This window comes from Thunnus maccoyii, chromosome 5 (genome assembly GCF_910596095.1).
Source record: "Thunnus maccoyii chromosome 5, fThuMac1.1, whole genome shotgun sequence".
Lineage (NCBI taxonomy): Eukaryota > Metazoa > Chordata > Actinopteri > Scombriformes > Scombridae > Thunnus > Thunnus maccoyii.
Window position 1 is genome coordinate 639,009 of NC_056537.1, and position 15,126 is coordinate 654,134.

General features: G+C 41.8%; 2 protein-coding genes across 4 annotated transcripts; one reads left to right on the forward strand and one right to left on the reverse strand.

The window, feature by feature from the left end:
* Nucleotides 1-327: 327 nt before the first annotated feature.
* Nucleotides 328-3,315, forward strand: LOC121897782 (CD59 glycoprotein-like). Its single transcript, XM_042412503.1, has 3 exons — nt 328-560; nt 1,866-1,967; nt 2,949-3,315. The coding sequence occupies exons 1-3, from the start codon at nt 506-508 to the stop codon at nt 3,146-3,148; spliced, it is 357 nt and encodes a 118-aa protein (XP_042268437.1). The 5' UTR covers nt 328-505; the 3' UTR covers nt 3,149-3,315.
* A 3,096-nt stretch (nt 3,316-6,411) lies between these two features.
* On the reverse strand, nt 6,412-14,055 carry kcnj11l (potassium inwardly rectifying channel subfamily J member 11, like). 3 transcript variants are annotated; one of them, XM_042410630.1, is made up of 7 exons: nt 13,994-14,055; nt 13,548-13,700; nt 12,265-12,440; nt 9,475-9,714; nt 9,124-9,393; nt 7,839-8,046; nt 6,412-6,987 (listed from the first exon to the last, which is right to left on the reverse strand). In XM_042410630.1, the coding sequence occupies exons 3-7, from the start codon at nt 12,421-12,423 to the stop codon at nt 6,557-6,559; spliced, it is 1,308 nt and encodes a 435-aa protein (XP_042266564.1). In that variant the 5' UTR covers nt 12,424-12,440; nt 13,548-13,700; nt 13,994-14,055; the 3' UTR covers nt 6,412-6,556. The 3 variants fall into 3 exon arrangements, with proteins under 3 accessions (XP_042266564.1, XP_042266563.1, XP_042266562.1); XM_042410629.1 differs by lacking the exon at nt 13,994-14,055 and having other exon boundaries at nt 13,548-13,841; XM_042410628.1 differs by lacking the exons at nt 13,548-13,700; nt 13,994-14,055 and having other exon boundaries at nt 12,265-12,645.
* Nucleotides 14,056-15,126: the final 1,071 nt, after the last annotated feature.

A 15,126-nucleotide genomic window follows, 5' to 3' on the forward strand; every position in this document is an offset into this window, starting at 1 on the left:
GGTTTGGCATTTCCAGGCGCCTCGGAGGCATGCACTGACGCAAGAGGCCTGATGGCAATCACCATGATCTTAACCTTTACATTTGCTTCAGTTGTTCTTGTGTTTAGTTGTTCTATACAGTTACAGACACGATGGAAAAACACATCACTATAATGTGAGTATAAGGCCCGTCGCTGTTGACCTTTAAATAGATAGAAAGCAGCACACATAAACAGTATAGTGCAGCTATAATACAGCCCTCAGAGAGTCCGGGTGATTGTTGGAGAAGACGAGGAGGAGGAGGAGGAGGAGGAGGAGGAGGAGGAGGAGGAGGATGAGTTTGGCCAGACAGCGAGTCTCTGTGACCAGCTGGACAAAGACTCGCTGTCAGTCGACTGCCGTCTGACTCGCGTCCCAGCGACCGGACACACAAACGGAGAGCCGGACGCCGCGCTGCTCTGACCCGACCTGACGACCCTCCTGCCTGCCTGCCGTCACCTTCACTCTTCATCCTCCAGGAGACGACATGACGCGCTGCCGACGGCTGTTCCTGCTGGTTTGCTTTGGGATGCTTCATTTGGGTGAGTGGACCAGGATTAATTTATACTCAGTAGAGTTATTAAACGAGCAGACGGGTGTCAGTAAAACTACCTTTATCTCAAATCCTCTCGTTCCTCAGTTTAAATAGCTTTTCCTAATGAGCAGAACAGGTGAGTGAGTGTCTTTAATTGTCAAATTAAGGATCATATATGGTATCTGTTTACAGATGATACTAAATATTACTTAATTAAATCACATTTTGAGCATTTAATTGAAGGTTTATAGGATGAGTTTTGTACACTAGAGAGATCAATAAATAGATCATTTACTCACTACAGTGACTGTATAGTGAATATGGAGTGATTTCAGACTGATGATGTATTCATATTATTGTGAAAATAAGCTTTTGTGAGCGTTTCATCATTAATGTGTGCGTCTGCAGTGCAACGAAAGTTCAAATGTGTTGACCTTTGACCCCAGCAGCGCTGACCTCACTGCTGACCGCTGCTGACGTCATATCGAGATAAAAAAGATATTGATTAGAGATGCAGCTGGTAGTGTTTAGTACAGCAACACAGAGCAGAATATTACTGCGACCAACAACATGCGAGACCGTCGTTGTTCTGCTGTGATGTACGTCTACCTGCAGCCATGCTAGCAGCGTTAAGCTAAATGCTAAAATGACGATGCTAAGCAGGTGTAATGTATACCATTTTCACCATCTTAGTTTAGCACGTTAGCACGCTAACATACGCTAATTAGCACGAAACACAATGAGTGTCTGAAGGACGTTTCACAGGAATCCATCTGATAATTGTTGAGATATTTCAGTCTGACGACGGAGTTCAGCTGTTTTTAACCGTCAGATTAAAACCAGCTGACAGAACTGTGACGTCTACGTTCATCATGTGATGCCTTTAATTCAGCCATATTTCAGTATTTGATACTTAAAACTGTTCATTTGTTTGAGAGTACAGTATGAAATAATGCAGCAATAAGAGGCTTTATTATTGTCACATGACCTGTAGATTATTCAGGTGAACATCTGTCTTCATACGTGACTTCCTGTTCATTAATAAAGAAGAGTTTGAATCGGTTTGTCTGACAGTAGAAGAAAAGGATAAACATGAGACGTCATGACTCATAATCACAGTAAACTAACGAGAGTAACTTCAAACACAATCACTAATGAGACAGTAACTTTACCACCAGAGAAACAAAGCAAACTGACACATCATCATCATCTTCTTCTCCTTCTTCTTCTTCTTCTCCTTCTTCTTCTTCTTCTCCTTCTCCTTCTTCTTCTCCTTCTTCTTCTTCTTCTTCTTCTTCTTCTTCTTCTTCAGGCTCTGGACTTCGCTGCTACAAGTGTTCAGATTACACCGGACGCTGTGAGAACGTCCAGGAGTGCACGTACGAGGACTCGTGTATTTCTCTGAGTGAAAGAGGTCAGTTATCACTCAGCTGTGTGTTTATACGTTTATCCAGAGATAACTAATATAATAATAACTACAATAGATAATTAACATTAATTAATTCTATATTATGAAATAACTATGAAATAAAAAAATGTTTATTCTTACTGTCTCTTAGTCATTCCATACCTTTAAATTTTACCAGCCGCCACTGGTCACTATGTGTGTTTCTCATCTTATTATATCATCTAAAGTTAATCAGATGATGTTTTCTTTGTAAAGAGTCCTGGTGAACACTGAACACTCATAGTTCACTAAAGAACCACAGAGAGGCTTTGTGCAGTTATAGTACACGCAGTATGTATTTACATAGTTTTCCTATGAAAAGAAGCACAGAACTGATATGTAACTGTCATTTGCTCAATCAAAACTCGACCAGGTAGGAAACAGATCGATAACGAGCACCGGTGGCCTGAAAGATTAAAACACATAATATAACCTGTACTTTAATCAAGATGTGAAAATAATGGCTGTTAACTGCTGTGAATGAGATAAAGTTAATATTGTCCCCTACAGGCAGATATAACAGTATAAACCTGCAGTCGAGCCAAAGTTGGTATTTACAGTAAAACTATATCAGGTGTAATCAATACAGACACGTTGTCATTTCATCATTCGAACATAGATCATAGTGAAAAAACATCTATGCCAATCATATCTATGCCAGTAGGAAACCTAACCCTAACCCGATGATAGCAACCAGTTACTCATTCAAAGTATTTATGGTGAATAATAAATTATATGCCATATATATATATATATATATATATATTGATTCCTTATTTTTTCTTCTGAAAGCACAACGTCTGTCTCATATTCATAATGAGAACATACTTAATATAAAACAGTTTTATTGCTGTTACTTGATGTACTTTAACTTCCTGAAGATAAATATTGATTGCAGTTTACCTGTAGTGTTTTGCAGTAATAGTTGGTGCATATGTGTGTCTGCAGGTGGTAAAACCATCCGTCAGTGTATCCGCTACACCGACTGCGATAACTCTCGCCTCACTCAGATGTTTCCCGCCATCTCCGGCTTCACGTATCGCTGCTGCAGCAGCAACCTGTGCAACTCCAGCAACGCCGTCTCCACGGCGACGCCCGTCCTGGCTCTGATGGGGTCGCTGCTGAGCGTCTGGTGGTGTTGGATCTGATCTCATGTTTCAGGATCATTACTGATGTTTTTGTTAAGTTAACATGAATTAAACTGAGTGTCGTCGCTGTTCGTTGTAGCTTCTCAGGTCACGTTAAATAAACAACGACACTTTTTTTACCTTTTTTGCTAATTATGAATTTCATACTGTACAAGTTTAACAATAAATATAAGAAAAAATTAAACATGTTTTTGTTGTGTCTTTGTATCAGTTTTGTCTCCCTCATTGATTTCTGATTGGTTTATACTTTTGATTGATCGCTCCCAGCCCCAACATCACACTGACTCATGAAACATGCTCTCAAAGCAAAGTAAAAGCTATAATCATTTAGATTCTCATAAAATTTAAGTTTATGCAACTTTCCAAAACAATGAGACAACCTCGCTCTGTCAGGTGTGTGCAGGTGTGAAAGTAGCCGGAGTTTGAACTTCTCTCTTAGCTCTGCGCTCATCGAGGCCACAAAGACTCAGAGTTTATGGAGAGAGATGAAGGAGGTGATGAAGGAAAAACTCCTCACAGTGTGAGTTTGTTTGTCTGGTGTGTAAACAGAAACATCAGCTGCTCTTCTGTTGTATTTCTGACAAAGTAGCTGCTTAAACAGAGTTTACTGTGGTTTTAAAGTGCTGCTACAGTGGAAAACAATAAAAATGATCTTATTATGGTGACAGTGGGGCTTCCTGTACTGTAAAAATTACTCAATTCTATCTCCTCTGTCTTTTTAAGACTCGCTCAACAGCGAGCGGTGTTCTGGATCTAAGACCTCATTCTAGAGATATTTCTAACATGAGACTCCAGAGTGAGGTTATGATCTACAATAACATGCTGAGCTAGAGAGCCAAGAGGAGGCAGAACTTGGTCATCAGTGTGCTCAGGACCTATAATAAGGATTTCCATTTTGGAGGAATTAAGCTGAAGAAAGAGTCAGACGGTTTGCAGGATAAATACAGCGGAGTATCATCTGCGTAGAAATGACATGAACTATCATGCAGTTTGATAATGTGGCCCAAAGGCGGTAAATAAAGATAAAATACAGTTGGTCCTAGAATGGAGCCCTGCGGCACCTCGAACATAGACGATGCTTGAGAGGAGATAAAGACTTTTCTGTTAGAAAGGTATGAACCACTATCGAGCATTCACCTGCATCAACATATCACTGACCGCTCTTACCAGGGTCTAGTCTCTGTGCTGTCAGAGTGTCAGAGGGATCAGAACCAGGTTTTTTGAGAAGTGGCTGGACACTAGTGGTCTTAAAATAATCAGGAACACATCCAGAAAATAAAGAACAGACAAGGGGCTACAGCGTCTAGAACCTCTAATAACAATTTGGTAGGTATTATGTCCAGTGGGCTTGATGATGGTGTCATATGAGAAATTATTTTATGTGACGTATATAACATATAATATACCACCAGCCTTTATGTGACGTATATAACATATAATGTACCACCAGCCTTTATGTGACGTATATAACATATAATATACCACCAGCCTTTATGTGACGTATATAACATATAATGTACCACCAGCCTTTATGTGACGTATATAACATATAATATACCACCAGCCTTTATGTGACGTATATAACATATAATATACCACCAGCCTTTATGACGTATATAACATATAATGTACCACCAGCCTTTATGTGACGTATATAACATATAATGTACCACCAGCCTTTATGTGACGTATATAACATATAATATACCACCAGCCTTTATGTGACGTATATAACATATAATGTACCACCAGCCTTTATGTGACGTATATAACATATAATGTACCACCAGCCTTTATGTGACGTATATAACATATAATGTACCACCAGCCTTTATGTGACGTATATAACATATAATGTACCACCAGCCTTTATGTGACGTATATAACATATAACATACCACCAGCCTTTATGTGACGTATATAACATATAATGTACCACCAGCCTTTATGTGACGTATATAACATATAATATACCACCAGCCTTTATGTGACGTATATAACATATAATATACCACCAGCCTTTATGTGACGTATATAACATATAATGTACCACCAGCCTTTATGTGACGTATATAACATATAATGTACCACCAGCCTTTATGTGACGTATATAACATATAACATACCACCAGCCTTTATGTGACGTATATAACATATAATGTACCACCAGCCTTTATGTGTTGTATATAACTGTCACAACCTGGCTCGTGAGTCCATGACAAAGTGGGAAACACACCGTTTTCAAAAGTCAAACAAACTAATTTATTAAATAAACTGCGATTAATTAAATACATAACAAAAATACAAAAGCACATGTAGAGTGTGGAGATCAGTGGAATCAGGATTGTGTGCATGAGAGTGGAGACAGTGTGAGTGTTGTGAGGAACTAAAGCTGCAACATAACCACACGGACGGAGGCCCGGGTGTTCCTCTGCCCCACCCACCAGGTATCTGAAAAACAGGTATAACATATTATATAACACCAGGCTTATGAGTTACGTACAATATGATAATCTATATAAACACAGGGTTCTTGTCTAATTCATGTGTGAATAGAATTTAAAATCCTTCTCCTAACTTACAAAGCCCTTAATGGTCAGACACCATACCGTATTATCCCCCTAGAACACTGCGCTCCCAGTATGCAGCTTACTGGTGGTTCCTACAGTCTTTAAAAGTAGAATGGGAGGCAGAGCCTTCAGCTATCAGGCTCCTCTCCTGTGGAACCATTAAGAGTAGGCTTAAAACTTTCCTTTTTGATAAAGCTTATAGTTAGGGCCGACCAGGCTCGCCTTGGATCAGCCCTTAGTGATGCTGCTATAGGCCTAGACTGCTGGGGGACTTCCCATGATGCACTGAGCTCCTCTCTCCTCCTCCTCCTCTCCATCTGTATGCATTCATGTAACATCAATGCATGTCACTAACTTGACTTTTTTGTGCTTTCTCGTCTTGCAGGAATCTTCGGTATCTGGCCTTGGGGTCTTTTCCGGCTGTTGCTGCTGCTATTTATTGTTGTTGTTGTTGTTGTTGTTATTGTGCTTCTCTGAGTCTTTCTCCCTCCCTCCTTCTTTCTATCTCTCAACCCAACCGGTCCAGGCAGACGGCGCCACCTAGAGTCCGGTTCTGCTTGAGGTTTCTTCCCGCTGCTGCTCATGGAGGAACATCAGGTCTAGACCTGCTCTATATGGAAAGTGCCCTGAGATGACTGTTGTTGTGATTTGGCGCTATATAAGAATGTGATATATATACAATATAATAATCTATATATACACTGGGTTTATGTGACGTATATACAATATAATAATTTATATAAACACTGAGTTTATGTTGCTGTGATATTGTGTATGATGTGACCAGACAAAGGAACGTAACATCAGGGGACGTTGATACTGAAATATTTCCAGGTATTCAGTCACTCATGTCTCCGAGTCCGTCGTCCTCGATCTGTCGTCCAATCACTTCCAGCTGCACGTTCTTCTTCTGCCCTTTCTGCTCTGCCTCTTTGTCCGGCTTCTCTGATTGGGCGTACCAGGGCTGAGAAGTGGCGCCGTCGCAGGTCCGTCCTCCTCTACGGAAGCCTCCTCTGCCGGCTCGGACCAACCCCCAGCCCTGCAGGTGGGCGTCGGACCCGCCCTCCTGGACGCCGCGGGTCTGGTCCAGCTCCTTGGCGCTGAGAGACGGCATCCGGACCGGAACCGTGTTGCCAAACTTTGAGTAGTCGACGCAGTAGCGGCCGTCCTCCTCTGTGATGATGGAGACGAAGCGCCGCCCCCACAGGATCTCCTCGGGAGTGTAGGAGGTCCGAGCCTGCATGCTGATCCCCGTCGTTTCCACCACGCCTGAAGAACAGAGAGCAACGAGTCAGAACTCTGAATCCAGGAAGCATATTGTCATACAGTGAACTCAGAGGAAGTTTAAAGGCTCAGGAGCAGATCGAGGGTTGAAGACAAGAAGAGAAACAGCTGGACATCGACTGTGACGTCACAAATTAGAGTCCTGCACAAAACCGAGACCTGAACCCGGCCGTCCCCGCACCTTTCAGACCCGACTAAACCCGCCTGGTGCTGCAGAACCAGACCTGTACAAGACTGAACCTGAGACCGACACAGAATATATCCCACCAGCACTGAACACATATCATTTCTATTAGCCAGTTAGCTGCCAGTTTAGTGGCGATGCACATTTAGAGCTGCAATGATTAGTCCATTAATCAATTAGTCAATCAACTATCTGGATAATTGATTTATCTTTTTGATAAAACACTGTTCAGCTTGTTTCAGCTCCTGAAATTGTGATGATTTGATGCTTTTTCTTGTCGTACATGACAGTAAACTGAACATCTTGTGTTTCATTTTTCACAACGCGGCTGCTGGTGGAACTGGAAGATGACTTGTTGACTGGTTTAGAACCAGATTCCTTCTTTTTGTTTCCTCCTCAAGCTGCGGCAGAGGAGTAGTTGCATGTGGGTTTGTTGTCGTTACTGGACTTCACTGTTCAACCTGTTTCCAAGACTTTACATTCCTTATTTGGAATCTTTGCTCCAATGAAACCAACACTGGATTTATCTCAGACAGCTTTAGACTCATATTAAACTTCGGAGTGGGGACTTTACATCTTTAACATCAGTATTTCCATGACTGAACCAGTATGAGTTATATGATGCAGATCCAGGAGCACGTGTGGTTCTGACCTTCCAGGATGACGATGATCTCCAGGTCCTCGGAGGCCAGCGAATGGGCGGACAGCTCGTACAGAGGACTCCCCCTCTCCATGGTGTGGCTGACGATCAGAGGAGAAACCAGGAAGATGCCGTTACTCCTCAGAGGGTTTTCCACCTGGATGTCCAGCTGACACACCGGGATCACCTCGCCCTCCACCGTCACCGTCCGCCGGATCACCTGCAGACACGGAGACCGGACGCGGTTTCAGCCTCGCTGCTGAGAGTACAACAAAATGCTTTACAGAGAAATTAATTCAAACTAAATAATCAGATAAGTAACTGTAACAGACAACAATTAAAATTATTTTATCATTACGTTAATAATTGAGGGGAAACTGTTACGTTACATGGAGTGAAGACAACGGTTAAACGTCAGCGTTTGATGCTGGAGGGACGGAGGATGAAACCACTGACTGAGGACAAGATTTGGAAGTTGGACTTGGAAGAAGTAATAAAGGAGAATGATGGTCTTAAAGAACGAGACCGGAAGACATTTCTATTTCTGTCGTTCTGCTTTGGAGACTTTCTGATCAAAGTTAGTTTTAAGTTCTGACAGCGTTGAGAGTTTAGAAGTTAAATGACGACGAGTGTCAGAGAGGAAAGGTTTGATGACTTTTACTGCATTAAATAAAGGAAATGAAAAGAGTTTGTAGCTGAATGACTAATAGTTATTAGCTAATGTTATCTAAACAGCTGAAACTGAACTGAAATTCAGCTTTGAATGATGTCAGATACAGAAAAACTACACTTTTTATTTTTATAAATTAGTTAGAAAGTTATGAAAATGGTTGCTGGTTAGTTTTCTGTTGATGAGCAATTTATTTAATCATCTTGTCAGCACCTCAGTTAATGCAGTCAAGCATCCAAAGTAAAAGTAAAAGTACTTGTAGTTTATTTTCAGTTTATTTTCTGGTCTCAGAACATTGAAAAGAAGGAAAGTAGGAAAGAAATAAAGACAGAAAGTCTTGTGCAGGTTGAGATAATCTTTAAATCACTGGTGTTTGCTTCATCTTGTTCAGCCTGAGCGAGTCTGTTTTCTTTCCACCACTGGTGTCAGATCACATGTATAAATAATATCATAAATCAAGACATGTGTTCCCGACAATGTGAAGCCGGCGGTGGAACCAGTCAGGACCCAGACTTTAACTGACAGTATTTACTAAAGCGATAAACTGACGTCAGACAGATGTAGAAAATATCAGCGTCTCCAGAGTTTGAGTAGAGTTGAATAAATGAGACATGAGCCGGACGTCACCTGCAGCTGGACGGTAGCAGAGATGATCATACTCTTCCTCAGGTCTCCCACCCTGAACATGAAGGTTGGCCGGCCGTTTCGAGGCGCGATGACGGCGTTTCTGGAGAAGATGAGCGTCTCTGCTCGCCGGTTGGCCTGCGCCGTCTTCATGAAGACGCAGCCGAGCATCACGGCGTTGATGATCAGGCCCAGAATGTTCTGGATGATCAACACGGTGATGGCCAGAGGACACTCCTCCGTCACCATCCGGCCGCCAAAACCGATGGTCACCTGAAGAGGACGAGAGTTAACACACGACCAACAGCTGCACCTGCGTCAGCCGGGTGAGGTCAGACTGACAGCGGCTCTCACCTGGACCTCGATGGAGAAGAGGAAGGCGGAGGTGAAGGAGTGGATGGCGGTGACGCAGGGGACGGGGCCCGGCTCTTCATCGGGGTTCCGAGATTCCAGGTCTCCGTGAGCGAAGGCCAGGAGCCACCAGATCATAGCGAACAGCATCCAGGAGCAGAGGAAGGCCGAGGTGAAGATGAGGAGGGAGTGCTGCCACTTCAGGTCCACCATGGTGGTGAAGACATCCTGCAGGAAGCGACCCTGAAACACACGAAGAAGAATGAAGCTGCTGCCCATAAATAAACCTGAACAGTGTATATATATTATAATATACTGTATATATAATATAATACATACACATGCACACACACACACACGCACACACACACACACACACACACACACACACACACACACAGGAGGGACTGACAGGAAACGATGCAGCGTGTAATGCTTTGTTACTGATTGTTATTTGATCTGATATCAGCTTCACTGTTTACTCTTCTCTCTCCTGCAGCTGTAGCACAGCGGTGTTAGCTCACTGCTAATGCTAACACAACACATCCTGCGGCTGGACCACAGCGGTGTTAGCTCACTGCTAATGCTAACACAACACATCCTGCGGCTGGACCACAGCGGTGTTAGCTCACTGCTAATGCTAACACAACACATCCTGCGGCTGGACCACAGCGGTGTTAGCTCACTGCTAATGCTAACACTACACATCCTGCGGCTGTACCACAGCGGTGTTAGCTCACTGCTAATGCTAACACAACACATCCTGCGGCTGTACCACAGCGGTGTTAGCTCACTGCTAATGCTAACACAACACATCCTGCGGCTGGACCACAGCGGTGTTAGCTCACTGCTAATGCTAACACAACACATCCTGCGGCTGGACCACAGCGGTGTTAGCTCACTGCTAATGCTAACACTACACATCCTGCGGCTGTACCACAGCGGTGTTAGCTCACTGCTAATGCTAACACAACACATCCTGCGGCTGTACCACAGCAGTGTTAGCTCACTGCTAATGCTAACACAACACATCCTGCGGCTGGACCACAGCAGTGTTAGCTCACTGCTAATGCTAACACAACACATCCTGCGGCTGTACCACAGCGGTGTTAGCTCACTGCTAATGCTAACACAACACATCCTGCGGCTGTACCACAGCGGTGTTAGCTCACTGCTAATGCTAACACTACACATCCTGCGGCTGTACCACAGCGGTGTTAGCTCACTGCTAATGCTAACACAACACATCCTGCGGCTGGACCACAGCGGTGTTAGCTCATTGCTAATGCTAACACAACACATCCTGCGGCTGTACCACAGCGGTGTTAGCTCACTGCTAATGCTAACACTACACATCCTGCGGCTGTACCACAGCGGTGTTAGCTCACTGCTAATGCTAACACAACACATCCTGCGGCTGGACCACAGCAGTGTTAGCTCACTGCTAATGCTAACACAACACATCCTGCGGCTGGACCACAGCAGTGTTAGCTCACCGCTAATGCTAACACAACACATCCTGCGGCTGTACCACAGCGGTGTTAGCTCACCGCTAATGCTAACACAACACATCCTGCGGCTGGACCACAGCGGTGTTAGCTCACCGCTAATGCTAACACTACACATCCTGCGGCTGTACCACAGCGGTGTTAGCTCACCGCTAATGCTAACACTACACATCCTGCGGCTGTACCACAGCGGTGTTAGCTCACCGCTAATGCTAACACAACACATCCTGCGGCTGGACCACAGCGGTGTTAGCTCACCGCTAATGCTAACACAACACATCCTGCGGCTGGACCACAGCGGTGTTAGCTCACCGCTAATGCTAACACAACACATCCTGCGGCTGGACCACAGCGGTGTTAGCTCACCGCTAATGCTAACACTACACATCCTGCGGCTGTACCACAGCGGTGTTAGCTCACCGCTAATGCTAACACTACACATCCTGCGGCTGTACCACAGCGGTGTTAGCTCACTGCTAATGCTAACACAACACATCCTGCGGCTGTACCACAGCGGTGTTAGCTCACTGCTAATGCTAACACAACACATCCTGCGGCTGGACCACAGCAGTGTTAGCTCACTGCTAATGCTAACACAACACATCCTGCGGCTGGACCACAGCAGTGTTAGCTCACTGCTAATGCTAACACAACACATCCTGCGGCTGGACCACAGCAGTGTTAGCTCACTGCTAATGCTAACACAACACATCCTGCGGCTGGACCACAGCAGTGTTAGCTCACCGCTAATGCTAACACAACACATCCTGCGGCTGGACCACAGCAGTGTTAGCTCACTGCTAATGCTAACACTACACATCCTGCGGCTGTACCACAGCAGTGTTAGGTCACTGCTAATGCTAACACAACACATCCTGCGGCTGTACCACAGCAGTGTTAGCTCACTGCTAATGCTAACACAACACCTCCTACAGCTGCTACTTCACATTAAACAATGTAAACGGGCTTGTATTGTGAAGTGGTCACAGGAAACACAGCATTTATCTTTTTTTCCCCTCATTCTTTATTCAACTTTCCATGTAAAATGAGAAGATTTAAAACAAAAACATGACTTCTGTCCGTATCCTTTTTTTCATAGAAAAGAACGTCTCTTTTCTGCAAATTAAATCCCACATAACGCATCAAATACATATTCAACATCAATCCAGAAGAATTTAACATAAAAGGATTCATAAAATAAATGTACCATAGTTTCTGTGCCAGTGTTACAGAACACACAGGAATCACAAAGATCATTTGGAGACTGAGGGGCTCCAGTTTCTACCTGCTCCCTGATGTTCTTGTGAGCCACGTTGCAGGATCCGCTCTTGGTGATGAAGCGGGCTCTCTGGGATCTGGATCGGCTGCGGTTCGGCTGGTTCTGGTCCTCCGCCAGGCGGGTCAGCAGGAAGCCGTCCGGCAGGAGACCCTTCCTGGCCAACATGCTGCACACCTGCACACCTGCACACACACAGGCCTGTTTCCATCACTTCTGAGGACGTCACATTGACTTACATTCTGTTCCTGGAGACTCAACAAGATGAAGTTGGGCAGCGAGTCCCCATATGTGTCAAACAGATACATGTCCCCACAACATCAGCAATACAAGAACACACACACACAAACACACACTTTCTGATGCAGCTTTGTTCTTTGTTTGTCTAGAAACGCAGCCGTTTATGTTCAATATATTTTGTTTGTTTATTTATTTTAATTATTTTAAGAATAAAACTGATTAATAATGATGATAAATTATTTTCCTCATGACTTAAACAAGCAAATGTTTGTTCTGTGTTGACTCACAAGAAAATATCACATCATCATTTCCGTCCTCAAAATGCTGTTTCTCATTAATTATGTTTAATTAATTTATATGTTTTGATTTGCTAATAAAGCAGGAGGAGATTAGACAGAACTTTATAGATCAAACTGTTATTCATTGTTTATACTTTATTCTTTTAGAGCCACTATTAAGCTTCATTAAAGGATTGATCACCTGTTTATTGATGACTGATTGATTGTGGTTCAGTCGTTTGGTGATGAGAGTAAAGATGAAGGTCAGAATATAACAAACATGTAAGAGTTAAATGTTTAGTGACGCCTGTGATCGATTACTTATTGATCATTCATCAATTAGTTGATCAACAGAAAATTGCATTGTTAATATTATTAATATGTATAATAAGGTAATAATATAATAAGGTTATTATTGATGAGGTTTGGACTGTTGATTGATGACCAAACGATTAATAAAGAAAATGATTAATCAGATTAATTGATAATGAAAATAATCATTAGTTGCAGCTCTGATCTCAATGACATCACCTGATTAAATAATGTTATATATTTTTTATTTGGATATGTATAAATATTAAAGTATACTGACGCCATTGGAGTTTAAAATGTTTGATATTAATATTATATAACAATCACAGACATCCCGCAGAAACAGCGACATTCAATCAGCTGCAGGTTGTTTTTATTCACAGCGTCACCGTAACGTCACATTTTGTTTGTATTTACTGTGTTTACTGCACACAGCGGGATGTAAACATGCAGAGATGTTACCTGAAGCAGCAGCTGAATGTTTCTCTTGTTCAGATGATTTTAAATCGACGACAAACACAACGAAGCCTTCATCATCTTCACCCGCAGCTCAGGTCAGAGTCAAGCTGCAGAAAGCACAGCGCACTGCTTCCTGTCTGCCCCTTCACAATAAGACTGATAAATACAGAGGTCAGCAGACATTTTTAACTTCATCACGAACAGAAACACTGAAGTCAATATGTATAACTCTACATGAAGGACTGATGATGATGATGATGATGATGATGTCAAAACTGTGTCCAAACTTCCAAAAAAGCTGCAATGTTTCACATTTTTACTTGTAAAATGACTCAAACGATTCATATTATTAAAATATTTGATAATTATAAATCTATAGTTTTCTCAGCTTGAATTCAACCCACATAAAAAGGAGAATATATTTACAGACTGTTTCAGACAATATTAACCTGTTTTACTGTCTGGTTTCTACTGAGCTTTAACTTTGAAGGCAGCTTTCAGTCACTTCCGGGTTCTTCCTCTCTGCGTGTTCACATGTTGAACTTGACGAGCTGCTTCCTGCTGCAGCATCACAGATGCATTAAAAGATGTGTCTCTCATTATTTATTATCTCTTAAAGGTCTCATTAGCTGAGCAGCTTCTCTACAGACGCTTCCTGAAAAACTGAAATATATAAAACTATCAGAAAATTAAGGTTTAATTTTAAATAGAAAAAAGGAGAAACTAAGACTTAGTATCATATTTATGAGGTGATTCATGGAGGCTCAAGTAATTAGAATATCTGATGATTTTTGTGCCCTTTTTTTTTTACATGTTAATTATTGACAAAGACCTATTAAATGCATCTAAAGTCTGTTAAAATGACCTCCTGATATGGCAACGACAGCCTCCAGAGGTTATTGACATTTTGAGTTTAAGGTCTGTTAAATGGCAACTTCCTTATTATCAGTCAATCAATCACTTTATTGGTCCGATTGGTTGTGCAGCAGTGAAACAGATAAAAAGCACATAAACACAAAAAAGAAAATAAACATTGAGTACACAAGTTAGAATAAATTAAAGTATTAGGAAAAATCATTTTAACAATGTAAATATTAAATTATATATAATAATATAATTTCCCATATATTCACATCTAAAAATATTTTTTTTTCTTATAAATATAATGATGTAGTCGGCAAAATATAATAAATATAAATGCAAGTTTTATGGTACCAAACTTTCATTTTCTTTGTTTAATTATAAATAAAGACATTTAAATGAATAAACGTGCAGTACATGAATAGATAATAATATCTTTTTTTTCTGTATTTCATGATTTATTTATACATTTACTCATTTCAATTTTAAAAATTTATTTATTTACATTTATTTTTATCCACATTTATTTATTTATTTAAGTCACTTTTGGGCTTCCATAACGGACCGTTTACTCTTATTTATTTATTTATTTATTTATTTATTCATTCTGCGCATTTCCGTGTTCAGTGAGACTTTAGAATAAATAACACATATACATATATAATATAAATATGCAGTATATTATAAATATAAACGGCCTGTAGGTGGCAGCAGAGCGCTG